This window comes from Podarcis tiliguerta, assembly GCF_965153285.1.
Source record: "Podarcis tiliguerta genome assembly, chromosome: 6".
NCBI classification, from domain to species: Eukaryota; Metazoa; Chordata; class Lepidosauria; order Squamata; family Lacertidae; genus Podarcis; species Podarcis tiliguerta.
The window spans coordinates 73791608-73818712 of NC_139539.1; the positions used below are offsets into that span (position 1 = coordinate 73791608).

Sequence of the window (27105 nt, forward strand, 5' to 3'; positions counted from 1 at the left end):
ATAATTGTGTCATGACGCTGGTAGTTCTTAAACAGAACTTGTTGGCCTACGACTCCACAGCACATCAAAGCACACTCCACCTTGGGGGTTTTAAAATATCAGGCTATTTTATCACTAGCTCTTGGAAATCAAAATAGCAACTGCAATTGAAAAAAGTACTACTAAGCTGTGCTTTTGTGCAAGTATGATTGAACTGAACCAATAACATCATCATCATCATTATTATTAACCTGCCCATCTGGCTGGGTTTCCCCAGCCACCCTAGCACACGTCCAGCAACAGGACAGGACAGGATGAGATGAGATGGCAATGGGAGAGGTCCAATTTGGAGACAGCACCTGTGAAAAAATGATGCTGGCTGCTGCCTCACCCCACCACATCCCTGTCCTGGTGAGTGGGGATGCAGCTGTCATTCTGCCCATATCTAAACCAAACCATGGTTAAGTGAGAAAGACTGGGTGTGTGGATAACTCACTATAAAAATCACATCACTCTGCTCCTCATCCCCCTCCCCATATCCTGCTGCTGCACTACTTGGAAGCAAGCTATGGTTTGGCTTAGCGCTACATCTGAACCAAGGTTCCTGGTTTGCCCTGTTCCAAACAAACCATAAGCTGTTGCCAGTGTTTGTTCCTGGCTTGCAGCTCACTGTTCATCAGGAGTGAGACAAGCAACAAGCCCTGGTTTGTGCATAATGCTAAACCAAACCATGGTTTGGCTCCAGAGAGCACAGTAGCAGGACGATCATGTGAACAGAAAAGCAGTTGCAATTTTTACTGCAAGGACTTGCATGTTCAGTTAGCTGCTAAGCCAACCATAGCTAACTGGGCCATTGTCTGATGCATTGGTGGCATTCTTTTAAAAAAATGCTTGCATGAGTATATTGGTTTGGAAGAAATTAGTATATCCTTATAATGACCATTTGAAAAAATGTACTCTAAGGAAGTTAGAACCTCTGCTGGAGATGGAAAGGGTACCAAGTTGGGAGAGCAGGCCAAACTTGTGCGCAGCCTGTAGCACCACAGAGCTGGCCTACAAATTGATGAGGTAGCAAGGAGAACATTACTAGAATACTCTTCATCATCCAGCACCAATAGGGTCTATCTTAAAAGAGGTATCTCTCCCCTTTCTTCTCGCTCACACTAATGAATAAATGTCATCATGCTTAATCAGATTTTTGAAAATCTGCTGCTCATAAATCACTTAAACATTGCAATCTCTCTTCAAAGCAGGAGAAACCAAATTTGTCCTTGAAAAACCATGACTTTACAAACCAACTGGTTAGCCTTTGAGCCAACTTGTGAAATGGGAGCTACCATCTTAATCACTGCCACAGTAAAATGGCTGCACATTTCATCTGGTGGAACAACAACTCTCAGAGATGACAAAAGGCAGCAAACATTTCTGTATAACACTTTCGTTATAGGATGTCTGTCGTTTACAAATTACCTATTAAATGGAGATCCTTTGTCCAATCTGTCTAAAATTTGGCAGATTCAATGCCTTGGAGCAGAATACTTGGATCAGACATTTCAATGACAGCCAGACAACCCTACCTCCATTAAATTACCAGCATCTGAAAACTGAAATCAACTGAAAAACTAGAAAATATAACTGAAAAGACAAACATAAAAATGATTTGTTTAATTATTTATTTGCTCTAGTCTAGTACATCCCTACACAAGATGTTGAGGATCAACCATGGCTTTACCAAATTTACGCTAGACTTCAACAAATCTACTAGGATGTTTCCCAGCACAAGCCCCCTTTGAATGAACGGGGAACCCATTTGATGAGAAAACTACCATGTCATCCAATGTATTATGAGGATCTTTGAACAGCTGCAGCCCAAAGGAGGTGACATGACTGGGAGAGTGTTCTACAAAGCTCAATTTTTACATACATTGTGGCTTCTGGAAAGAACACCTCCTGGGCTAACAGCTGACACGTGCAGGGAAGAAGCCCCCCTGCCTTAGTTCTGCAAGCTGCCATTTCTCCGGCTTGTGCAAGCAAGCAGAAAGCACGGGTCAGCTTGCAGAGCTGACACGCAAGGAATAAGTTTCTCTGCGGGTTGGATCTACCCTGTCCCTCCTGCTTGTGCAACAGAAGCAGGAAGGACAGGGCAGCGATCCTGCACTGTTTTTTCTAGAAAAAAAGCACTGATTCTCAGTACTCTGATGGCTTCATTGGGTGTAGATAAGATACACAAGCACCCCTTTCATGTATAAAATTTCTTTACACACACACACACACAAACAAACGGGGGGGGGGGGTGTTTAACTCTGTGGTAGATGGAAGACATGCTTGCCATAGTAACATGGTAGCAATTCAGACTTACGAGTAATAGTTTGATTTAAAAGTATGATTGTTTGTCATTGTACCGGGCACCAGCCTCTTAAAATATGAGCTACTGATCCCAAATTTGTTGGGATATGGACACATATCTGTAAAGCTTGGGTAGAGGAAATGGTGTCCTCTAGAAGCTGTAGATTACAACTCCCAACAGTCCCAGCCAGCATGGCCAACGGTAAGGAATAATGTTGCAGTTCGTGACATCTGAAGAGCGGCACCGCTGGCTGGCCTTGCTATGAGCTTTAAAAATGTTCAGAATGAGACCAGTTTTTTCAAAAAGCCAAGGATCTTTGTCTCAGATTTATTATTCCAGAGGCACTTATATAGAAAAATCTTACATTTAGATAGTGTCTTTCCTCTCAAAGGGCTTTACAAGCTACAATATATTAAAGTACAGCAATTATGTCCCATTAAAATGGGAGCCATCTATGATCACCAGAGTACCAAATACCACCAGAATGAAGACATGGACCTGCTTCATTTGTGCTGACCTTCCCATCACCCCAAGAATTCCAGTTCAAGCAATCATAAAAGCAGCGATCAACATACAAGACTATAGCACAAATTCATAGCTGAACCATGTTTCTGAATGATTACTCACCACATCTCCAAAAAATTCTTCAACTAAAAAGCAAAATCTCAAACACTGCTTCCTTTGAGCACTGCTCTGGTTCATTTTGCATTCATATACTTACTATCTCATGAGGTCAGACTATTTTTGATGACTTGATAAAAGTAGGGATATTGCAACTTGAGATGTCGCAAAAGCCAAGACCATTTCTGAATACGGAGTTCCCCTGGACTTTGCATCTGGTGTTTAATTCAAAGAATCAGTTTTATTGGTTAATGGTTACTGAAGTTAATTTTGTCTATCAAATAGAGCAGATAAACAACGGTTGTGCTCAGTGTTAAGTCTCAAACTGCAACGCCTTTTGGCTATCTGCAAAAGATGTTCTATAAATAATGGGTACTTTCTGCTAGTTAGTGACAAAAAAATACAACATTCTTTAAAAAACCTCATCTACTACTACTCAATTTTAGTGCAGATGTCTCTGAAAAAAGAATACAAATATTGAAAAAGCTGCATTTTCCATTCTAAAAAAATTATAGCAGTTCTTTAAAAAACAGATGCATTCAAGAAAACCACTCCCTCAAGAACAGCCACTACATAATATCAACTTGAAAGGCAGGTGTTATTTAGGAAAAGGAAGTTTCATTAGCAGCAGAGCTACCTGATTCTCATAGATTATATGTACCTCTGAATCAGATCACCACTAAGCTGAAACTGCTGGGCTAGACGATCAATCTGTGGAATCAGTTTAACATCAGCCTTTGCAATATGATCACCCTGCAGTAACCACATGTTGGCTATCACAACGAGTATCAGAAGCAGTCTGCCCAAGTTGTTCAAACAAACAAAAGTGGGAGTACAGAAGGGCAACTCCTTGCCATACAAAATAGTCGTACCTCGGTTTTCAAACAGCTTAGTTCTTGAATGTTTGGGCTCCCGAATGCCGCAAACCTGGAAGTGACTGTTCCAGTTTGCAAACTATTTTTGGAAACCAAACATCCGATGGGGCTTCCACGGCTTCTGATTGGCTGCAGGAGCTTCCTGCAGCCAATAAGAAGCTGCGCTTTGGTTTCCGAACATTTTGGAAGTCAAAAGGACTTCTGGAACAGATTCCATTCGACTTCCAAGGTACGACTGTATGGAGAAAAAAATTGAAATGATGACAGATAAAGTTAGATCAGTTTTTAAGCTGCTTCCAAGCTCGATCCTTCTGTAGCTCTCCACCGATTATACATATAAAATACATGAAGAAAAATGGCATTTATAAACAGTGGACTCAAGCACCGTATTGGGAGCAGGACGAGGAGAACAAAAATTTGGCAGGTGATATCTTACTGTGAAAGGGGGATATTCAAGACTGATGTGTGGTCACTAACAATATATGTTGATTTTACAGCAAAGGGGGTGGGGAGAAAGACAGCGATCACATTTATTTGCATATGTAGTGCATGCCTTCATGTAGTGCATTTCTATGTTACATCACATGAACAAAGACACATACCTAGACCTGTGTCATACTCCATGGGTTTTCAGAAATTCCTATGGGCTAAATGGCATATTATTGATCAGCCTGACTAGTTAGGCACTGTCTTCCCAGCCCCATATACGGGGCCACCTCTAAGGAATGATCCCATAACATCATATAGTAACAATAATCGCTTCACTTGGAAAACTGATACTCCTTAAAGCCTCAGTCATATGTGGTCTTGCCAGCATCTATAAGTTTGCAATTGGCTTATTATCCGTTTGGGAACTGCTCATGTAACATTAAGCATTAGGTAGTTGGCATGGAAGTTATTCCTAAGAGGCAAACACACACAAAAATGATCACATAACAGGACACAGTTCTGAAAGGCTTTGAACTGCTGTGTCTCAGGCAATGAATGCGGAAAATACATACACACACGCCCCAGAAAGAAAAGCATGTCACCCTGTAAAAGAAAATAAATCTGAATTCATGGGGCAGGTGCCCTTGGCGTTTTATTAAGAACCTGTGCACAGCTTCCCAAAGCTATCAAATGGATCAGACCCACTTCTAAATGTGAACATCGGTGATCTCTGTTTTGAAATACAGAATGTGAGTTCCTATGTTTAACTTTTTATTTCTCTTTGTTCTCCAACTTTCCCAGCTTCCTCATTCCTCTTCATTTCCCCCCACTTCCCTTCCCAGAAGTGCATGAAGCACAGGCAACAGCAGAATAGAATTTTATTTTATTTTTTGAGCCGGATAGAAGACTGGGACCAAAAGAGCAGTGGGAAGCTGTGGACAGTGTCTGAGAATGAGATCTTCACTGGAATAAGCTCAGATCTAGAGCAGTTAGAAATGTAGGTCCAAGGTTCACTTCTCTCCCAATGTTCCTGCAAAGCAGAGCCTCACCCACCCTTGGCCAAAGGAAAAGCTTGCTGCCCTGTGTAATGATGCAATAGAACAGGCTAGTACTGCCCTGAAAAAAGGTATGATATTCAGTACAATGAAATGATGCATCTGGATATGACACAGAAATTCACGTCTCTTTGCACTGGGAGCAGAGGAGGTAGCGACCCTAACTTTAATAAGGGTTCTTCCCCAGAGGAAGCAAAGGTCAAACAGAAGTCGAATTAGTTGACTTCAGAATGTTTACATCCCAGGATGAATCAAAGTTACAGTGATTTAAGCCCAATTTAATTTAGGCAGGTTTTAAAAACCACAAGAATAAGGACATTCTTAGTACATAGTAATATTTAAACCAACATATACACAAATTAGTAATATCCTACATTATAATAAATGCCTCGACAGCTTGTTTTGGACACTTTGTTATCCTACACTTAGTAATTGGTTTAAAGAATGAGCCATCTGTTAAATTACATTGTACTTTGTGCCTTTCTATGCCCCGTGCTGTTTTCAGTCACTGAAGTAGGTTGTAGATTTATGCATTATTGTTGTTTTTAAGAACCAAATTCAATTGTATCTTCAGTAATCCTCTTGAACTCATAGTTTCCTCTTCCATCCATGTGAAGGTAGAACTGAGGAGAAGGAAAAATACATATTAGCTAACTTGATTTTAATATATACTCTCTGTTTAAATAAGGGTTGTCTACAGAAACTCCTATCACCACATTGCTGCTTGGAAAGAACACTGTAAAATGTTGCATGTCTTATACCTCCACCTGGTGGCATTGACAGGAGCTCCAACTATTTATTTTGTGATGATAAAGTCATCCGGTTGCTGAAGTTTGGTCTCATAACTACGTGTTCAACTCTTTACTACTGAAATATGCAGAAAAATGGCTAAAAAGAATGCTGAATTCTTTGCATATTTAAAATTGGTTATGAAATCCTGGAGGAATCTGCTTTGGGAAATTAGGTACGGGATGGCTGCGCTTATTGCCTTTTAAACTATGGTTTCATTTTAGCTATGTGCAACCGCCAACTATCACAGGAAAGTCATATAACAGTTCCTCAGAGCAGCTGCTTACCTGATCACCCTCACTGTGTCTCAGCTTCCTGATCTGTGAGTGGGTTTATATAGCATACATGTATGTAGTGAAGGCGAAAAAATTATCTGAAACACTTCAAGCACTTAGGAGACCCAGCATTTTATCAGCCTTGTAACTAAGCCAGGGAAATTACTAGCCTGATTTGCCTTTTGAACTACCCTGCTGAAAGTTATCTTTTACCAGGCAGATTTGCACAACCTCTCTGTTCAGCTTGGTTTTACCAGCTGAGTGCCGTCTTTTGCTGTCAGCATGGAAATGCAGCAGGCTTGCAAAGGATAAACAGAACCATTTTCCCCTCATCCACCTGTCTACACATGCACCTGCATAGAATTTCAAGTAAGTTATAGTGAGCGAGACAAGTAGCTGGAGATAAGGGCTGTGTTATATAAAGATTACTGTCAGGTGTGATTTTTTTTTATCTTAATCATCAGGGTAGCCACAATGGAATGGGGACTCACTTTTCATTTGCAAGAAAGCTCTCTGATTGGGATAGCGACAGCTCATCATTTGTTATGGCTGTTTTATGGTGTTTTTAAAAAATTCTCTCTTTCCTCTTTTCATTTTTTAATGGCTTCCTTCATGTTTTTAAAATGGCTAATTACTATTTTTATTTACACTATTAACCACCTTGTGCTCACTGAGGAAAAGTGAGCTATAAATGTTTTAAACAATATTACACTTCAGCAGGCACAATTATTCTGTAATTTTGCAAAAGTGCAGTGAAACTGTTTGTTTTATTATCGAAAACACTTGAGCTGGTAGGAACTCGAGGTATATCTTAATGAGCGAGGTATGAATTTCAGACATCAAAACACATAACTTATGTTTAAACAAGATAAATCTTACCTCATGGTGTTTCCAAAGTGATTTTCTGTGAGATACGGTGAAGAGGGTGATACCAACCTAGAGTGACAGAATATAAGATAAAGTAAGCTTTAAGCTTCATACAAAGAAGCCAAACTCTCAAAAGCTCCACATTACATGGTACAGGGAAGCTGTGATTTGATACCCCAAAGTCTATTTCTGAAAGCAACTGCTGGGGCAGAGGGAGCGCAATTTGGAAGAGGGTTACGGTGTTGGAGGTTGGGGTGTGGACCCTTTTGGTTCCATACCAGCTCCCCACTGCAGAGTGTCCCAGCCTAGGTTATAACACATTTATTTATGTAAATTTTCAGATCCACAGCTAGTAGCTGCTCTAGGAAGGGGTTTGGGGTGCCAAATGGTTAAGCTCCCCTTCCTGTGACCCTAATGCAAAATGCATCCCCCTCCCCAGCTGCTTTCAGAAAATGACTCTCTGTTCTAATCATGGCTCTCATGCGGTTTGGTATCACTATTAGACATATCACATCTCATATATGGACTCAATTTTTAAGTACCATTCATTACAACTTGGGCGGGGGGGGGGGGAGAGAATTAAAAATGCACACTATCTTTCTCACTGACAATCAGCAGAATTTGATTTTAAGAGAGTTAAACTTTGACCTGCCTTCTAAGGAATTGTTTGCAACTCTACGTTGGCAAACTGACTTTTACTTATCACAAAGTAGAATGTATACCATCGTGAATTTTGGTGCATCCAATGCACCAAAAATGTGCAGAAAATTCCAAGTAATAAACTTGCTAATTTGGATTCCCTCTTGCTCCGGGCATGTTTTGAGTATCCTGTGCTTTAGTCTAGGAGATGGTTGACCCAATCTAGGTATATGAACATAGGGCCACTATAGCAATAAAATTTTATTGATACTTCTTGTTAGAACAGTTCAAAGTTAGAGTTTAACTGACAATGCAAACAGCCAATGGAATCTGAACAACAGAAAGTATGAATGCATACATACTTTCCGACAATGGCTGTAGATGTAGCCTTCCACGTCGACGCTAACAGCGCTGGTACATTCGTCCAGAATTGCAAACTGGGGCTTATGGTAAAACAATCTGGCCATCTGCAATGCAAAACCAAATGCAAAAGATCTAACACACGATATTGTGATATATTTCTCATTTACGTTTTTATAAAGCATAGTATACCCAAACTAACTTTTTGCATACAAGAGAACTTTTTAACTAGCCAAATAAATATGTCATGTTATATGGAAGAGATACCGTATATACTCAAGTACAAGCCGACTTTTTCAGCACATTTTTAATGCTGAAAAAGCCCCCCTCCGCTTATACTCGAGTGAGGGTCCCACCCGAGCGCATTTCCAGCGGCAGAGGCTGTTGTCGGAGGAGGAGGAGGAATGAGCAGCCCAAAAGCAGCCCTTTTGGGCTGCTCCTTCTCCTCCTCCGCCACTGCTGTCGGTGGTGGAGAAGGAGGAATGAGCAGCCCGAAAGCAGCCCTTTTGGGCTGCTTGTTCTTCCTCCACCTTTGCCACCACCAGCCTCTGCCTCTCAGCAGCACCCTAGGTAGGCAGGAGGACAGGAGGGGCTGGGGGGGAAGAGAGAAGCCCCCTTTGCCGTGTGTGTGCATGCACACACACACACACACACACACTCCGGCCCACCAGGAGGTTTGTGGTGTGCTGAATCGGCTTATACTCGAGGCAATAAATTTTCCCAGTTTTTTGTGGTAAAATTAGGTGCCTCGGCTTATATTCGGGTCGGCTTATATATCGAGTATATACTGTAATTCAAACTATAGCACTGACATAGAATTACAAATTCATCCCACAATCCTCAAGACGGCATCAGCATCCTTATGATCTTTGCATGTGGCACTCCAGTAAACACATTTTGCATGTAGAGCCACGGTGGGCAACATATGACCCTCAATATGTCGCTGGACTACAGCTCCCATAATCCCTGACTACTGTGGCTGACGGGTACTGGAGTCCAACACCCTCTGGAGAGCCGCAGGTTTTAGGTTTCTCCTGCCGTTAAAAAGGTGAGAAAACAGGTGATGGAGAGAACCTTGGTTGAGATCCTGGAGAGCCACTATCAGTCAGAGTAAATATTGGGCAAGATGCTCAATGAGTCTCAGCTGGAGAAACAAACCTTCCTAAGCCACCGTTCTTTCAGATATGCCAAAAGAACATGAGCACAAGAACACTCTCCTTTCCTGTGGTTTCCAGCAACTGGTATTCAGAAGCACCGCTGCCTCCAACTGTACTCATATTTAATACTGGACAATTTTGCTCATGTTTAATATCGGATAACAGCTTTGCTGCTGCCAGGCCTGATGAATTCCCCCGCTCCCCTCCCGATGATTTCAAGGAGCCAGGAGGAAACAAGATAGCTTTAATTATTATTTATTCAGTCTCTATGATAACAGACAAGAATTCACGTCTTGCCACCATAATGACGTTGCTCACTCTGACTCCTCCTCCTTCCCTCTTTCCCAGCAACACGTGCGCTCATAGCTTGGCTGTAAATCAACACTCTCTCCCTCTTCCCTGTCAGTGGCCGGAGAAGGGGGAGGTGATCTCACCCACTTTTCAGTCTCTGCATTCCAGTCCCTGACAGCTGTTCTTAAAACAATAAATGCCTAGTCCTCAGTGTGGTGCTGGAAAATATAAACATTTTATAAAACGACAGTGTAAAGACCACATACGGCCATCCTCTGTTTCTCTCCTCCACTGAGAACATCCATCCAGTCCTGAACACTATCCCAGCCTCCTTCACGGTCCAGGATCTGACCCAACTGGACGTTGTCCAAGTATTCCTTTAACACCTGGAAGCAAAACAGCATAGGTCAACAGGCTTGAAAATGTACTTGTTGTATGACTTATTTCAGTTTTCTTCACCATCTCCACCTCCAAAGGAGGCTGAGATGGTCAGGATCACATGTTTGATCACATACTCAACAACACCAAGCCCTGCCAGCAAACTGGAGTGACTACTTTTCACTGCTGTCCATCCCATGCACTGAAGCTGAATGGAAGTTCATGCTGCTCATTATGTCAAAAAACAGAAACCAACCTCATAGTAGTTCTAAAAAATTTTCGGCCTTTAACACTACTGCCAAGAGGAAGGCTGGCCACCACTTTCTCCCGAACCTCCCCCCCCCCCCCCGAGATGGGCAAAGCCATTCGCACTGTGAATCGCTCACCTTTTGGCCTTGAGATAGGACAGGAAGCAATCAGAACTTCTGCTTCACATGCATTTGGGCTCCCCAATTAGGGACGAAGCAGTGGGGAATCGGCCCTTTTGTGCACCTTGACTCCCATCTCGAGTGGAAAGCAGAGCACAGGGACCACAAGAATAAAGGATGTAGCCATTATGCCGCTACTAGGTTGGTCCGCATGTGGAGCTATCTTGCTTCATCTGCCTTAAAGGCCCAATAGCACTAAAGGAGATGTATTACACACACCAACTACTATAATGGAACTTGCCTATCCAACTTTCCCCCTTTCTCATGTACCCTGTGTTTAACGCCAGTGTTGCACAAGCCAGATGCTATAATATTCACCACACTGCAACTACAACAAAATTGGTTGCATGAACTGGCCATGGCTTCAATCAAATGAAGTTTACTTACGAAAAAGAAGCAGCATAGCTATACTGTCAAACACTGTATGAAAGTTATGGTTTTGCTGCTGTTTTTAATGTTTACCTAAGTTTACAGTGAACTTCAGCTTTTACAGCAGAATAATAATAATAACTGGGACATTGTTTTACCTGGTCAGAGATTCCTTTCCTTCTCTGGTCATCTACGGTATCTGGGTAGATGACTTGGTCTCTGAGTGTTCCAAGAGTCATATATGGTCTCTGAAAGTAAATTGCCAGGAATCAGGACAACTGGATACACATTTTTAAAAACAACAAGAAATGCCAAAGGCTATGGCAGTTTGCTTTACCTGAGGAACATAAAACAGCTTTCCTCTCTCAGGCTTAGTCAGACAGCCACCAAACAGGGGCCACAACTGCAAAGATAAAACAAATAATAAAATTCAATGAATTGTGATTTTGCACCTTTTGATGTTAAAGGTATACTTACTCGTGCATTTACTTACCTCACCAAGGACACGGAAGAGAGAACTCTTTCCACACCCATTTGGCCCACAAATCAGAACATTTGCACCGGATCGGACCTGGAATGAAAATCATGTATTTAAATATTTTGGGGGGAAAAGACTATGAGCAATATGGGTAACTGCTTAGGTTTTATTTGTATGTCAGCTCAACCTACTTTATTAACCAGGTCTCCTTATACTGTATTAACCACTGAACAAAATGGTTGCTCCACGATGTTCTTTCAAGCATGAGCACTCAAAATGGAAAATTTCAAATGAGTTGCCAAAAAAAATAAATAAATTAATTAAACAAATTCCAAACCCACTGTGTTCCTTTAAGCTAAAAAGTCAAATTCCTCAGTGTAACCTTTGCTCGGTTTCAACAATTGGAAGTCTTTAGTTAAACTTTAAAAGCTAGCAACTACTTAACTAGGAATCTGAGGATGCAGGAAATTACAATCAAACGAAGACCGCTTCCCTAAGTGAACTTACTAAAAAGAAAATACCACTAAATTCAGAGGACTACTGAGTAAACACGTTTTGGGTTGATTTGTAAGAAGAGGAAGCATATATGAAATAATAAATTTGCTTACTTTCCCATTTTATAATTAGTACAGCATCTCCTTATATCCAGGACTATTCTAGATGTTTAAGAAAATGCTTGAACTCCCATGTGATTATAATAAGGTTTCACTTTAGAGTCGCCCAACAGTGACACCTAGTGGTTTATTATTTGTTAAAATGCAATATAATGCACATATAATCCCTGTGATTTGGCTGGTGCAGCAGATTTGCGCACGGAGCTGCCAATAATACTTACAGTCAACAACAAAAAACTTGTTAACTGTACAGAAACACTGTTAAAAACCATATGGATTGGACTATAAGGCTAAAACTAAGGAAACCATGAGTTGACCACATGGGTTCCTGATCAATATTGTTCTATTCTCACATGTTCTGATGAGAAAGTTTAGATTTTTCTACCCACCTACTGAATGCTTGGAGTTAAAACCAAACTCTATGTGAACAGATGGCTGATAGTATATGGATCATTACCATTCCTTCGTGGCCTTGCACAGCCCCGGAAAAGCTTCTCTGGTGGGACGGGGAGGAGTCACCCCAAATCAGGCAGAGCTCAGCTAGTGCAAAGTGCCTCCACCCAATTTTGGGTAACACAGGCCCTCTGACACTGTTTTATTAGGGTCCCCTGACCTTCCAGAGAAGTTTTTCAGGAATAGGGGATGGGAAAGAAATTTGCTTCCCTTATGCAGACAAGGGATGTATCCCATTCTTTCAAGATGAAATCGCTCACGTCATGACATACCTCGAAGTTGAGGTCTCTAATCAACATATCGCCATTGGGTGTTGCCAATGGAACATGATCAAACCTGCAAGGGAAAAAATATATACTTTGCTGTTAATACTAAGAGACCATACTTCCTGAAGATGAACAGACACAGCCCTACCATGAAACAAACAAAGTAGCAGGTGATGTAAAGTCGAACTACTATGCTTTCAATCAGATGATCAATGTGGGCAAGCATGAACCTAGTCCAAAACAGCCTTACACAAATAATAATAAATTATTATTATTATTATTATTATTATTATTATTATTATTAATTTATTGAATTTATTGAATTTATATACCGACCTATACCCGGGGGTCTCAGGGCAGTTCACAGAATAAAATCAAGATATAAAACCACTAAATACATAATAAAAATAAAAACAACCCAATAGCACCCCCCCAAAAAACCCCCACATTTTAAAAGGACATAGGATGTCAAAAAGATCAAACGAATGCCTAGTTAAAAAGGATATAATGAAGGCACCAGGTGAACCTCCCTGGGGAGAGCACAGATGGGGAGCCACCGCAGTAAAGGCCCATTCTCATGTTGCCACCCTCTGGATCTCTTGAGGAAGAGGCACACAAAGGAGGGCCTCAGACGATGTTCCCAGGTAGGTACATATGGAAAGAGGCAGTCCTTGAGGTATTGCGGTCCAGAGCCATTTAAGGCTTTATAGGTCAAAACCAGCACTCTGAATTAGGCCCGGAAACTAATTGGTAGCCAGTGCAGTCAGACCTTGAGGTTACCAGAGCCTAGACAGCAGTAGTTGGGCTATTCCTGTCCATAGGGGCATAGCTGAGCCACCAGCAAAAGCTGATGGAAGGCACTCTGGGCCACTGAGGCCACCTGAGCCTCAAGAGACAGCAAAGGATCCAGGAGAACCCCCAAGCTATGAACCTGCTCCTTCAGAGGAAGTGTAATCCCATAAAGAGCAGGTGACTTCCCACTCATCTGGTCTAGGGAACCACCCACTAACAGTGCCTCAGTCTTATCTGGATTGAGCTTCAGTTTGTGGGCTCTCATTCAGTCCAAGGCACGGGTCCAGAACTTCCATTGACTCACTTGCAGATCATTGACTGGTAATTGCCTGTGCCAACTGGCTGCAGCTCTCCCAAGATCTCAGGCTATACAAATTATGTAAGTTATCTGCAAGCATGTACAATTTGCATTCAAGTTCTCCTTTGGTATAATCTTACATGGTTAACGTTTCTTTCTCTCTCTCTCTCTTTTTTGCCACAGCATGCCTGGTAATGACTGCCGAAATCTCTCCTTGCGGTTCTTTTTGCTCCCATGCCACACTGAAGTAGGACAAGGTTAGCTCAGCACAAACCTCGGCTGCACAGGGAGTGCTCAACCCCATGTCTGGGATTAGATAACGCTCTAAATCAAATATTGGTTTAGGTAACCATGGTCCGGAAATAAAAAAAGATAAAAAACAAGGGAAGAGCAAAGTGGTTGGTGGAGCTGCACATTCGCAGAGTCCTGCATAGTGGAAACAGACTGGTGAGCACTGAATTAAAAACAAAATTGTAAAAGTGTGGCGTGTGTAGTGGAGTGGAGTGGAGTGGAGTGGAAGTGTGTAGAACTAAAGAAGCCCAATGAGAGAAAATCTAACAAGAGAATAGATACTTTACATACTTGATAATATTATCTGCGATGACTATTCGTCCGGAGCCAGGTATCAGTGGCACAGCTTTTTCCAATTCTGAATCTTAAGTGAAAAAGAAAAGCATGCATTAGAATCATAGAATCATAGAATTGGAAGAGACCACAAGGGCCATCGAGTCCAACCCCCTGCCAAGCATTAGAAAGTGCACAAGTCTGACTATGAGTTTAAAGACACATCAAATCCGCCATTTACCCTTTTCTTGGGCTAACATAGTCCGCTGATATTTGCCACTGTTCAGCTCCTTCAGAACTTGCATTAATTCTGTAATTCGAGCGGTGAACCTAGAAGTTAAAAAAAGGACACCTTATTAAACTGAAAAGGCATTACTAAATATTATTCAAAAAACAAAGTGTTTCCGAAAGCTAATTAAATAACCAAAACAGCTTAAAATGAAGGTGCAATAATGCAAGCAAGTCATAATTACAAATTAGACTAGTTCACAAATTACATTAAACTATTTTTTTCCATTAACTATGATTTACACGCTGAACAAGGAATATGCTAATGCATGCTGTTAAAAAGTTCTCTCTCCACTCCTCCCCAGATCCTGGCTTCTCACGATGTCTGAACCTCGGTTCATGATTTGTTTCCTCCAAATAAACCACAAGTGCTAAGCCAAAAAGAAACCTTGGTTACCATTCATGGCTTGCATAGAAACAAACCACGAGTCCAGGTTCATATGTCACAACAAGCCATACCCTGACAGCTATACATTATTGGGAAGATAATGGCAATAGTACATATTAATGGTCTTACCCAGCCAACCGTGTCATTTCACGTCCTGCGAGAACTATCCTGCCAAGCGCTTGAGACATTCTCAGTAACATTCTTCCACTTTGGTAGTAATCCTTAAAGTGACAAAATGCGGGGTTGATCATAAGTAAGTGAGCAAATTGCACGCTGTCCACTATAACTCAGCTCAGAAGCTTATTGCTTACCTCCAAAAGTTCCGCATGGGTACTATTCTGATGGCGAGGATGAGACAGGTTCAAAAACGGACGGCTAACAACCAGATAGCCAACGACAGTCGCAAGGTCTGAAATATTTTTTAGAAGTTTATTTCAAAGACAGCTATGAATACAAGGTTACAATGATTCTGAGGAAGATACATGAACCCAACACTAAGCAACAGCATGCAACTCTATTTTTTACTTCTCGTCAAACCCACCTGTTACACTCATTTCAGTTGGGTTTGCAGTTGTTTGGATCCAAGAAAGTGTGAGAGGAACTATGCTTGTGCAAGGCTACTTTTCCACACACCCACTCCTGACTAAAGAACCCTGAACGTTTGTTCTGAGGGTTGGAGAGGACCGCCTTTGATGTGACGTGATAGAAGTGCTACAAAGGAGTGGGTTATCTGCGGAAATGGGGTAGCAGAGAAGTGCCCTTTGGCTTCTACAAGGCGCTTTTGGATCTAAGCTAACCAGTAGTGTTGTCAGGGCAGGACTTTGGGGCAGAAGTTAAGGGGATCTACCCCACAAAATGAGGAGGGTGCCCAAACACAGCAGAGTTGGCTGATGAAGAAAGTGAATTAATACATTACCATCTAATTGAGTACAGAGTCTAAAATTACCTAAGTGCGCCACTGAAGTCAACAAATTGAGAGTGAGGTTATTATACATCATATTATAATTATTAATATTTAATAAATTCTTTAGTCGCTCTATCTTGCCCAGGACAACCTAAAATGACTTCCAGCCAACTCCCCCCACCCCAACCACCAATGCAATTTATTTTTACTCCGATGCGATTATCACACAAAAGAGCCGGGGGTGTTATGCACACTTACATTTGGCAACAATGGTATCTATGAAGCCCATAGTAAACCGGAACAAGATAAAATTGTGCAAGTGCTCTACCTATTGAAATGGGAAAAAGGGGGAGAATTATTTCAAGAGATTCTATATATTTAAAGCACTGAATCAATAGCTTCTAAAACAGTCTAGTTCTCTGCCAAGCCAGCATTAAAATATATGTACATTTGTAGGAGCAATAAGAAAACAAATGTTGAAACACACTACAGTGCACAAGAGGGAATTGTTCCACCAAGGTTGGGCACTCCATATCCAATATCCCCCTTTTGGCAAGCTTGAAAATCCCAACTTCCATTTAAAAAGGATGACTAGTCTTCTCACAAGTAATGCTAAGAAAAGACATGGGAAAGGGAAATATGTATTTGCACGCACAATATTACAATAGGATTGTGCAGTGGATTAAAAACAAACAAACCCAAATCCTTGGCCAAAGATAGGGTGCTTCAGAGGGATGTGTGAGCTGTATGAGGTGCCTTAAAGTGAATGGGTAAACACCTCCTGAAGCACTTTCTGGTGCCTCAGCAACTTGGATGCAAAAAACAAAAAACTGCTGCAGGCAACTTGTCTGCTAAAAAGTAAAACTAATGAATCTAAGCATACCATCTCAGAAAAAGGTCAGGGTGGAGTAGGCAGTGCAGACACCGAGGTGGGGAGAGAGCACTGAATAGCAGTGCGGCAGTGGGATGGCTGTGAGGAGCATAATTTCCCATGGAGTTATGGTGGGTGGGTGCTCAGCACTTCCTTAGCCTGCTTTCTTTCCAGCTAGGCTCACTTCCACTCTTAAAGCCCAGCTGGGAGAAAAGCAGCTGGGGGAGAGGGAAGCAGCAAGCAGAAGGGCACAGCACCTTCACTGGAAATCACACCTTCATTGGAAATCTCACCCCTATCACTTACTGCTGTTGGGTGGTAATACATGTTTGAAAGCACAGGTCTGCCACTGTCTTCTTCAGTTCTGCCCATATTCCAATATAACCCCCAAATTCCTGCAGCTTTTCTTTAAATCAAACATGTTTACAGCAAGTCGAAGGCCATACCATCCAAATGACAAAGCTACGCTATTCCTTCCCCCCCCCCCCATTTATTCTTTTGTGGAAAACTTAATCCTCTTTCAAACCTTGCTAAATCCTTTGGGTGCAAAGTCACTAAGCAACTTCTGCTTCACAACATTCATTCAATTATGTAAGCAACCTTGGGGTGGGTCACTAAATCGAACAGGATGATACAAAATGAATGCTTGGGAGATTGCATCCTTTTTAATGGTTACAGTCTTGGGTTAGGGATTGAGGTATCAGGAATCAACCCCTCACTTAACCATGAAGATCAGACACTGGGTAACCTTGGGCAGGTCACCATCTCTCAACCTAGCCTATCTCACAAGGCTGTTGCAAGGACAGAATGGGCAGGGGGACAACCATATATGCCAAAGTGAATTCTATGGAAGAAAGGTGGGCAATACAATATATAATAATATAGCCTGCGGAAACATATGCCACAAAGTAATTTATGCACTGTGTCTGGGGAAAATATATATTTTTAAATGACATAATTTCATTAGATGATCATCTCATTAAGATATCCCTCTAGCTCTTCTGCAAAGAGCCATACACACACCGTTCTGCTTCATGCTAACTTACCAGTTTGTGGAAAGCTTTGTGAATGGTTTGCTTTTCTCTTTGATTCCCATTATAGAAAGCAATTTCTTCACTGCAAAAGGGGAAATGAAAAGAAGAATGATGATAAAATGCAAGGACTACATGCAACAAGAGCGACTAGAAATCAAACGTGGGCTACCTGTCCAGCGGAATGAGGCAGAACTCTGGTGAAAGAGTCAAGGGGCGACAGAAGGGACCACCCCCACCACTTCTGTCTGCAGGTAGGTGGTCACAATTTTGAATCCCCCCCCCACATACACCAGTAAAAACACACACAAAAACACTCACAAAAAACCTTCTTGCAAGTCAAACATTAGAATAGAAAAGGGTGAACCTCACTTCTTGCTAGGCTAAGTTTCTATGTGCAAGATTTACAAAAAACAAATGGCACATGGGAGAATTCAAAAACATAATCCCCGCCATTTGCAGAGTAAAGCACTACTCTACCCTAACACACACACTCTACTCTACTCTATGTGGACTATGCCATCTGTAAGTCACATTTCAGAGCTGCTACAATATCAATCCAGGAAAACTGTCTCTTCTTTGAAATGGCCCAATAATAAGCGTTAAATAGTTCAGAATTTTTTAGTTGTTTTAACTACAAGGAATTCAGGAGAACAGCTGATCTTGGGATTGTGATAAGTGCAAGTTAACAAATTTTTGAAAATAAAGAAACACAGAAAGGATCTTATTTCTTAGTTGGTCTTTATGACCCCCCAGTTTGCCTTGAAACAAATGCATACCTATTGGTAATGAGCCGGGAATTGACAAATCTGTACTCTCCTTCATATTTTTGTTCCGTGATAGTCATTTTACCAATGGGCCTTCTTAAACGTGTAAGGAAAAAGCCTGAAATAATCAAGTAGGCCATCATGGAAGCAGGGCCCTATAAATATGTAGGAAATACGACAAGAATTCCAGAACAAACTGGTTAGCGACCACAATTTTTTTAATTAAAATTTGCACATGTATGTGTGATAAAGACATGTATAAGCCCCCCCCCATGGGCAACTATCTATAGAAGGATAAAACACACACTGTTCAAATTTAAGACATATTTACATAGAAATTACTTAAGAATATTGCCTGCAATTGAAATCTCCAATGACACACAAGTTTCATGCAAGCAGACCTGCCCCATTCAATACTGGTGAATTAGCTGCATGCAAAGAGCAGTTTGCAACCTTAACTGATGAAGTAACATTTATTTACATAGAACCTCTCGATGAACTGCTGGAAAATCATAATAAAGGATTAAATGTGACATTTAGTACAATTTCCTAAGGAACATAAAGAACTCAGGTGTGCACACCTCATATTATGATTTATTAGATTAGAATCAATTAATAGCATAAAATAGTTTATTTACTTTATTTACTTCAATTATTATAATTAATGTCTAACAAATGAGTGCACCCAAAGAGATCCAGTTCTATTTTTATGATTTACTAATGCCTGTAAGAGATTTATTTCATGTCATCTTGTAAACTTTTACTTTGTAAAAATCACATTGCCCTGGTTTGAGCATCGTGCTAAATCAGTTTAAAACAAGCTATGGTTTAATGTGAACAAATAGTATGCACTAGCATGCTGCTCATTTTCACCAAACAGTAGGTCATTTTAATCTACGGTTTAATGTGATGAGCAAACTGGGCTACTACTGATCTCCAAACAGAGTTTTCCAAAGCTAAGCTATGCATAAGTCTTCCCTTTGAAGTCAATAACTAGGAAAGTAGGTTTTTAAATCCTTATTCAAAGCTCAGCCAGACTAGTGTTCTCATTCAATTTATTGAGTTCTCCCCTACTTAAAATACTTAGAGGGAGCCATATGCACAGATTCTTTCAAAACCCTCATTCAATTTTATTGAGTGCTCCCCTACTTAAGATACTTGATTTTCCCTCAAGTATCTTAAGTAGGGGAGAACACAAGAAAACTGAATAAGAGTTCTGAAAGTTTCAAAAGTATCTGTATGTATGGCTCCCTACAATAAAGAAGACTTTAGGAATGTGTGTACAGTGTTATTTTATATTGACAACAATATATTCAAATCCTTTCTAACCTAAAGCTGGAATCCTATCCATGCTTAACTGGGAATAAGTCCCACAGAACAATGTGAGATTTACTTCTGAGTAAACACAAATGGGATTGCTCAACACAGTTATTCAAGGAAAAAGTTACCTTTTGGGGGGTAAATGAACACTGCAGAAAACATTTCTCAAAGAAATATACTGATGAGACCAATAGATACAGGACGGGCTGCAGGAGGCACTGGGAAAATTGGTAATATAATCCTATACAAATCTCTTCAGAAGTTCCACTGAGCCCAGTGGGAGTTACCTCAAGGTAAATCTGCATAAAATCGCAGCCTTAGTGAAATTTTACTGAGGGATTCACTGCAGTTGAGCATCCAGGTATACAACCAAGAAAGACTGTTACAATCCTCAGCTGCATGTATCGGGGGGAAACATTAGTATGGACAGCCCTGGCTTCTCTTTTACGGTACCAATGAATCCATTAAGATGCAGAACCTTAGCCTGAGCCAATGGTATTTCTGTTGTGCTGAATTATGGGAAAGATGCAGTGGAGTTTTATTACCAGAAAGGGATAACAATAGGTTATTTAAATCTACCAGCTGAAATGTGGAAAAATACACTCTTAGCATACAGCAAGCTGAACTGGAAAGAATGCAGACATGTGATAATTTCTTTTTTCACATGTTTGAATCTACCTCAGCCGGGATAAGGGGTTTTCAGGACAAACGCTTCCACAAAAAGTGACGTCGAACTATTGGCAAACCATTAGATCTTCTCAGAAATGGAAGCCAATGAAAATTCAACAGCTTGGCTATGATGCAATCACCTTCCAAGAGAGCATGGACTGTATACGCTGGTAACTTGTTTGTCTGTATGTTATGAAATTAGCCTATAAAGTTTCAACTGCGGCTTCCCCTCATCTTTCAACATATTTCCAGTGACATCAGCATTGACTTGAGAAATTTTCAAGAGCAGTTGCATAATAAAATGGCCTGGAGTGTTTGTGTATTTTTTTAAATGCTTTGGTTCCAAATGCTTCTGAATACTAGATCTAGAGAAAGTTCCCTGATAATACATTGCTTGTGCTGTAGAACAAATGGGTCATTTGCAGAACAATTACTGTACATGATGAAAAATGTGATCTTACCTGAGCTCCTATTGCACTTGTTAGCTTGAAGATATACAAAACGATATCCAAAAATGGCTGTTAAGAGAAGGTTTAATAATAGTTGTCATGAGGCCAAAAAAAAGACACACAACTTTCAAAAAGGCCAAAAAGTACACAACTTCTAAACAAACTATCACGTTCTGAAACAAACACAGCCAAATTAGCCCACACAACACTGAAATATAAGATTTATATTCATTCTCCAAGAAATCAGACATTCCATTTATTAAGCAGTGGTTGGACATAGTTCAGTACATAACACCATTCGATTTACCATAGATTCCGGTGTATTAGGCGACTGGGCGTATTAGACGACCCCCCAAATTGGCAGCTGCAATTTGGGGGTTCGTCTTCTAAGCCCAGTCGCCTAATACGCTGGGCAGCTCTGCACCAGGAGAAAGCCGCCCAGCGCAGAGCAGAGCCCACCACCCCTGCTGCTGCTTCTGAAGCAGTGCGGGGGGCGGGCTCTGGACTGGGCGGCTTTCTCCTGGCGCAGAGCTGAGCCAGCCTCCCGCTGCTTCCGAAGCAGCAGCAGGGAGGGGCGGACTCCGTGCCGGGAGAAAGCCACCTGGAGTGCAGTGGAGCCCGCCGCCACTGCTTTGCAGCCGCCACAGCAGCAGGGGGGTGGGCTCAGCTCCGCGCCGCCCATACCCGGCGTATAAGGCGACCCCTGACTTTTTAACCTCTTTTCTGGGGTTAAAAAGTCGTCTTATATGCCGGAATCTATGGTAAAAAACAAAGAGTTCAAAACTTAAGACAATAATATGCATCATCCTATCTATTCAGCCTATCTATTCAGTTTGTGTTGTCTGCTCTGCTCAACAGCTGTCTATAAACTGTCTCCGAGAAAGTCTTTCAAGTTTATGAGAGGACTGAAACAAGAGAGACAACCTTCTGGGCCTTGATGTGGCTTGGCAGAAAAGAAGCTATAGATTGCAAACATGGTGTTGTAAGCTGCTTAACAGAATGTGTGGAAAGAAGCAGCAGCTCAACTGAAACTACTTCAGTTGCATGTGACATGCCCTAAATGAAAGACATTGAAGACATTTGCAGTGTAGTACCTAATAATTTGTGGACTATATCTTTGATGTGGCTGACTCAATCAAGTAATGCGCTGGACTTAATGCAAATGATATGCTGGACTTAATACAAATGATTATGCTAAACAGTTACACACTGATACTGTATTAATATACTTCTATCCAACAAATATTAAAATGATGTTTAATTATGCAGATTATGGAATTACAAAAGAATGGCTCCTCTTTAATCTTACCTTGCTAAGGTTTGAATACAGGTCTACTACACTGTTACAAAACTTTTCTACATCTTGTGTCAGCAGCTGATCTGGATTGGCTATTCTGTTGTCCAGATTCCCCATTTTGTAATAGGTATAAGTCCTAAAATGTGTGGAAAACAGCGAGTTAGATTAATGTGGCATTTTCTACTGAATTATGCGTTTTATAAATAACTGATAGCATTTTTAACAATTAAGCACATGATTTAAGACTGGTTTAAATTTAAATTTATATTAAATCATTAAAAATATTGGAGGGAGGGAAATTAGTCACTTACTGAAGATATTGCTCATATAGGTACTTGGTGAGTCGAACACGGAAACACAACTTAAGCTCATTTAGCCCATACTTCAAGAAGTTGTTCACCAGGGAGATCTATGAACAGCAGCAGTACAATGTTACACAAACTCAAATAAGTTAAATAAGGATTGCTTCTTCGCATCAGTAAGAGGGCAAAGTCTAAGCTGCATGAAACCCTCCACCTTAGGTTAGCTCAGATGGCATATTAAAAACCAGGATCATCGCCCAATTGAATAAATCTTGGGCTGCAATCCCATATAAGATTACTCAGAAGTATGCTTCAATAAACTCAGTAGGAATTACTTCTGAGCATCATGCATGGGATCGTGTTGTCAACCTATATAAATTTGTATTCAAAATAGTTATAAACAACAACACCGGCTTGGATCCAGAGAACTGAGTGGAAGGTGTATTAGTGCCATTTCCACGAAATATCATGTAAGGAAATAGAAAACTTTCCACTGACTATGTCTACTAGGGCTGATAGGAGTTGCAGTTCAGCAAAATCTGGAGGGCCAAAGATTATCCACTCCTGGATTCAAATGGTGTTGTTTTGTTACCAGTGTGCTGCCAAAGCTTCCTGTGTCTGTTATGGGGTTTGTTTTGTTTTTATGATTGATTTATTTATGGTTGGTTGTGCAAGAGTTTCCAGAAATGGAAGAGGTTATATTGGATTTGGGGCTACATTTCTCATACAGCACTTTCCCTTAAGGTCAGAAACAGCTCTTTGGTGAGCAGTGAAGCTTTCCACTAGTAGAACACAACCTTGGTATACAAGCCATGTTCTTTTCTTTTAGATGATGCACACAAGTGCCATTGAATCATGCCCTCTTCTCTCACATATCGGAGAGAACGGCTGTTTTAAGATGGCACTTGTCATCTGCAAATGGCGAATCTGCTCATCTGTGAATTAGGGACACCATTTCAAGTCCAAGTACTCTTAAATATATTATTAAATTGATTAGTAATCTGATCCATCAACTACATGTGGCATCCCTAGTCTAAATCCTGCAGCCGAAAAGTGATATCACTGTTCAAAGGCTGAAAAGTGCATGTACTTCATCAGAAGGAAGGACTATTCAGTTATTTTTATGTTGGAACATATTACTTTAATGTTTTATCACAATATTCATATTATAATAATGTAGACGTCTTAAACAAGTAGATCAAACAATAGAAAAGGTATATGGGTATTATCTTGGTTTACAAATAAACTCAATTTCTTGATAAGGGCTTATTGGATGTCATTCAGCTGTTTAATGGGGGGAGCTACACACAGTATGCTATTTATGAATTTTAGAAGGGTGGAAAGGTTGTTGAGGCTTTCCACCAAGTTTGAGTTATTAATCTAACTGCTCTGTATCCACTAATGCCTGTCTATAATTTTCCCAGTCACAACACTCTAGAACAAGAATGCATTTTTCTACAAAACGTTCTAACACTTGTAAAAAGCACTTTCTCATCTGACCTTGAGGCCAAAAATGCCAACAGAGTCGTATGTTAGGAAAAAGATGAAAGACACTTAAGAAGGTTTCTACTTCTATTTCTTAAAAAAGAAAATTTATAAAGTTGTTTTTCTTTCCTCCCCGCCCTCCTTGGATCTCTAATGACTACTTCTCACCAGTTGCCAATACCATATTTATGTACATTTTTCTTCAACTAAAAATCTTGCAGAGGGATGAATATAAGCTAACATGAATAGCTAACATTTCTCATCTTAGCTGCCTTCTGCATTTAAAAAAAAATTACTTATACCCCTAAATACTCTGTATGTGGAGTATTTCACACACACCCTCAAACTTTAAACTGGAGTCAAATTTATCTCACTGCCTTTAAGTTAAAGCATTATATATTTCTTACAGCCCTTTGGGATTAATTATGACCCTAGATGCATGTGCAAGTTTTTTTTTAGTTTTTTTTAAAAAGAAAATAACATGCCATTTCAATTTTTAAAACACAACAGCTAACTTTGGAGCTCATCTGAGAAGTTGGAATTGGTCACGTTTACAAAAGCGATGTCAACACTTACAGCAGGCATAGCAGCGATGAAGTTGAACAAGTACCTCTTGAAATCTTTTCTGCTGCGGCCAATGATAGCACTGCAAACCACCACATGCAAAATGTTAGGCGTAAGGGAAGCAAAGCCCATCCCACAATGGTTCCATGAAGGCAAAGTAGAAAGCCATTTAAGGTGAACACAGGACAAGAAGTTCAACAAAGAAAGCAGCAGGACTCTAGTTCCACCATACAGGCATACAGATGCGTTTCCACATCTGCCAACAAAGCAACAGCTGGTCTACCAAAACCCTTCTCCGCGTTTCCACTGCAGCTCTAAAACAACTAACTATAGAGGCTGTTAACATGGGGAGGGCTGCGGGTCTTCCAGGAAGCTTTCTCTCTCCATGGAAGGAAACAATAGGGCTGTCACCAAACAAGCTCAGTGTTGAATTCCACCCCTCCACGATGTACAGTTGCCCAACTTATCACTATGTCCTCATGTCCTCTCCTCATTCTCTATCGTTCAGCTTCTGTTCACAAAGAAATATGCATCCCAATGACCTCAGGACACTGGGATGGGGGGAGGAAGGAGCTATAATGGGCTACCACTTGAAGAGGCAGTTTCGTTTCCTTTGGAAATAAATAAATAGCTTTTGGCCCACTGAGCCCAAATGTTTTGATTAGCAGGATTAGAAATGAAGAAAGGTATGTTCCCCTCCCCCCCCAAAAAAATGTGAGGAGAAACCAAAAACAGTGGAGGGTGGGGAGAGGGCAAAGTCAGGAATGGGTAGGTGAATGGTGACAAGGGTTTAAAAATCTAGTGAGGACAGAGAAGTTCTGACCATTTGGTAATGCCTTGATCTAGAATGAGAACTGAAGAGAGCCTGGGGAATTGTTTACTTTGTTCTCTCTTCTACCTAGGCAAAGGGGTTTACTTTGGAAGAGGTAGAAAGCAACAGTGAAGATAACCAACACCATTCAGTACAACTTGTAAGACCATACATTCTGAAGCAATTAAAATAAAAAAAATGGAAAAGCCACAGGAGCACCATAAACTGTACAATTTAGTTGACGTTATTCAAACTAAATTTCGGAAGACATAAACTGGAAGGAAAAAGCTAATTGCTTCAGTTATGCGTCAGTTATCACAGCATAAATGTATAGGTGCATGCTAATATTAACAATATCTGTTTACCAGTGGAATGGAAACTACAAATTTAAAAAAGGATTTCTTGAATAGCGACAGATCCCTGCTTACGATTGCACTGCAAGAAAAAATGTACATAATTTAACAGCTCTTCTAATGACTGAAGAGTTACCACCATTATATATTTTTACAGTGTACAGTGGTACCTTGGTTTTCGAACGTAATCTGTTCTAGAAGACAGTTCGAGTTCTGAAACATTCAAAAACTGAAAACTCAATACAGAAGCCTCAATATGGAAGTTGCGTGGCATGACTTCCAAGGCGCATTCAAAAATGGAAGCATTTACTTCTGGGTTACGGCGTTCAAAAACTGAAACATTCATCAACGGAGGCGTTCGAAAATCGAGGTACCACTATATCAACAATCATTACTGCTGACATGACAGACATACAACCGATTTAGCAGAGAACTAAATGTGCAAGATAAAAATAATAAAGTCAAATGGTATTTTGTGTACAATTGGTTCATTTTTTGTATTATGAAACCCAAACAAGAAACCAAAACTCAAGCACATTCCTCTTCTTTTAAAACACAGAAAGTCTCTGAATATCACTTCTGCCTACAAGACTGCATTTTATTTGCAGATTATACCCCACAGAAATAAATTACCCTGGATTATATTTTGTACAACAAATAGGAAATTTGCCACAAATTGATCTCTCCCTGCTACCAGTATCCTATCAACTGTCAGAGAAAACTAATTGTTTGCTTGGATTGAGCTTTCACTCGTGACAATTATAACTACATTGGCCTGGTTCACACATCACATTAAATCAGTAGCTAACATTCCACCCCACCCCCCTTGAGATGTCATGAACCAGAACTTCCATCGACTCCAACCAGGCATAGTTAATAGCCAAGGGTGATGGGAGTTGTAGTCCTACATATCTGGGGAGGATGGACCATATTGGATATTGTTACATTAAACTATAGTTAAACTATGCTGTAATGCGAATGTGCAGCATGATGCTGAACAGTCTCTTGCTCATGCCATGTTTATGGGAAACAAGATGGTCTGGCTTGTCATGACGTCCAAACTCAGTGTCATCGTTTGTTCATGCTTTATTGCTCACACTTTGTATTTGGAGAAAGACAATCTAAGAAACCAGATTCGGACATCACAACAACCCTGACTCTCTTCGCAGTGATGTGGTGGCAGCACAAGTCGATGAACGAAGATGAACGAGGATGAACTGTTCAGCAGACACACACAGCATGCTACTCATTCCCATTAAGCATACTTAAGTTTTTAACTATG

The 27105-nt window shown here is 40.7% G+C and overlaps 1 protein-coding gene across 7 annotated transcripts in view; it reads right to left on the reverse strand.

Moving 5' to 3' along the window:
• Positions 1-1638: 1638 nt before the first annotated feature.
• ABCD3 (ATP binding cassette subfamily D member 3) overlaps positions 1639-27105 on the reverse strand; it is a 44279-nt gene continuing 18812 nt past the window's right edge. The window contains exons 5-24 of one of the 7 annotated variants that reach the window (XR_014512320.1): positions 24672-24741; positions 22620-22717; positions 22321-22444; positions 21024-21080; positions 18586-18728; positions 17822-17891; positions 16163-16232; positions 15312-15409; positions 15130-15221; positions 14566-14654; positions 14343-14415; positions 12677-12740; positions 11353-11430; positions 11197-11262; positions 11018-11107; positions 9951-10070; positions 8239-8343; positions 7250-7306; positions 3988-5929; positions 1639-3943 (exon numbers count right to left, since the gene is read on the reverse strand). Coding sequence is in view for 2 of the 7 variants with exons in the window: in XM_083444906.1 (XP_083301032.1) it covers positions 5852-5929; positions 7250-7306; positions 8239-8343; positions 9951-10070; positions 11018-11107; positions 11197-11262; positions 11353-11430; positions 12677-12740; positions 14343-14415; positions 14566-14654; positions 15130-15221; positions 15312-15409; positions 16163-16232; positions 17822-17891; positions 18586-18728; positions 21024-21080; positions 22321-22444; positions 22620-22717; positions 24672-24741 (1642 nt within the window). In the remaining 5 variants the exon portion in view is untranslated. Of the gene's footprint in view, positions 5930-7249; positions 7307-8238; positions 8344-9950; positions 10071-11017; positions 11108-11196; positions 11263-11352; positions 11431-12676; positions 12741-14342; positions 14416-14565; positions 14655-15129; positions 15222-15311; positions 15410-16162; positions 16233-17821; positions 17892-18585; positions 18729-21023; positions 21081-22320; positions 22445-22619; positions 22718-24671; positions 24742-25835; positions 25906-27105 lie in introns of all 7 variants that reach the window. The other 6 variants (XR_014512321.1, XR_014512322.1, XR_014512323.1 and 3 more) reach the window with 6 other exon arrangements.